At 60.6% G+C, this 1,143-nt stretch overlaps 1 protein-coding gene across 1 annotated transcript in view; it reads left to right on the top strand.

Annotated features, from left to right (window-relative positions):
• Window positions 1–798: 798 nt before the first annotated feature.
• The window catches only part of DUSP3 (dual specificity phosphatase 3), a 21,332-nt gene continuing 20,987 nt past the window's right edge, over window positions 799–1,143 (top strand). The window contains exon 1 of the mRNA XM_019523637.1: window positions 799–994. Within this exon, the coding sequence (XP_019379182.1) occupies window positions 873–994 (122 nt within the window). The 5' untranslated portion in view covers window positions 799–872. The remainder of the gene's footprint in view (window positions 995–1,143) is intronic.

Below are 1,143 nucleotides of genomic sequence, written 5' to 3' on the forward strand. Positions count from 1 at the left end.
TAGAAAGTGCCAGCTTAGTTAGTTTTTTCTTTCCTTTTGTGTTTTGGCAACAGAAAAATAATACAGCAATTCGTCTGTGGCAAGGAACTTCAGAAGACCACAACAGGGCTGCATGTTTGTAACACTACTGCTTCCTGTGCAAAATCCTTCATTAGCTTCGTCCTGGGAATGATGTGTGCACTCCTGATGAGGCTGAAGTTGGTTCCTGGGAATACGGAACTGGGAATAAGGAATAGGGAACCGAAAATAAGGAACCGGGAACAAGGAACAGGGAACCAGCTTCAGTTTCTTGCACTCCTGGCAGTATGGACTCGTTGTAGAGGTGATCTCTTTTATTAGACCAAACAAGACTTTTGCAAAAAAAATATTCTTTTTTCGCAAAGATCTTGTTGGTCTAATTAAGAGAGATCATCTCTGCTACGAGTCCTGACTGCCTTTCCCTCTAGAGCAAGACAGCTACAGCCTGGACGCCCTCCTAGCAGTATGAATCTTGTGCGGCACGTCTGAAAGGAGCCAGGGGCCCGGCCGAGAATCCCTCGCAGAGCAACCTCCCTCGGCTGAGAAAGGCGATCCCCTCAGCAGGGAAGCGGGGGGCCGTTAACTGGCGGAGCACGGCCGCTCCTCCCTTGAAGGGCTCACGTTTGCTCGCACGGGGAGGGGAGGCAGCAGAGCGGGTGTTTGGTTGTGCCCCCGAGAGCAGAGCCCGAGCCGCCCCCACGGGCCGGGTGGGGGAGACGGGCAGGGAGCGACGGGGCGCCCGGGCAGTAGCCGCCTCCCGCTACCACCTGATCCCGGCCCCTCCTATCAGGCTTGCGGCGGAGGGAGCGGGGCCTGCCCAGCGCTGCGGTGCGGTGCGGGCGCGGGGCCGGGCCATGTCCGAGTACCGCATCTCGGTGGAGGAGCTGAACGACCTGCTGGCCAACGGCAGCGGCTGCTACAGCCTGCCCAGCGCGCACAGTAACGAGGTGGCGCCCCGCGTCCACGTGGGCAACGCGTGAGTGCGCCGAGCCCCGGCTCCTGAGCGCGGCCGGGCCGTGGGGCCCGGGGGGTCGGGGCGGTGGGGCCGTGAGGCCTGTAGGGCGCGGGCCCCCTCAGTTTGCGATGTCGACGTTCGGCCGGGTCCCCTGGCCCTCGGGAGGAGAG

Source organism: Gavialis gangeticus, unplaced genomic scaffold, assembly GCF_001723915.1.
Source record: "Gavialis gangeticus isolate Ggan-Ray unplaced genomic scaffold, GavGan_comp1, whole genome shotgun sequence".
Taxonomy (NCBI): domain Eukaryota; kingdom Metazoa; phylum Chordata; order Crocodylia; family Gavialidae; genus Gavialis; species Gavialis gangeticus.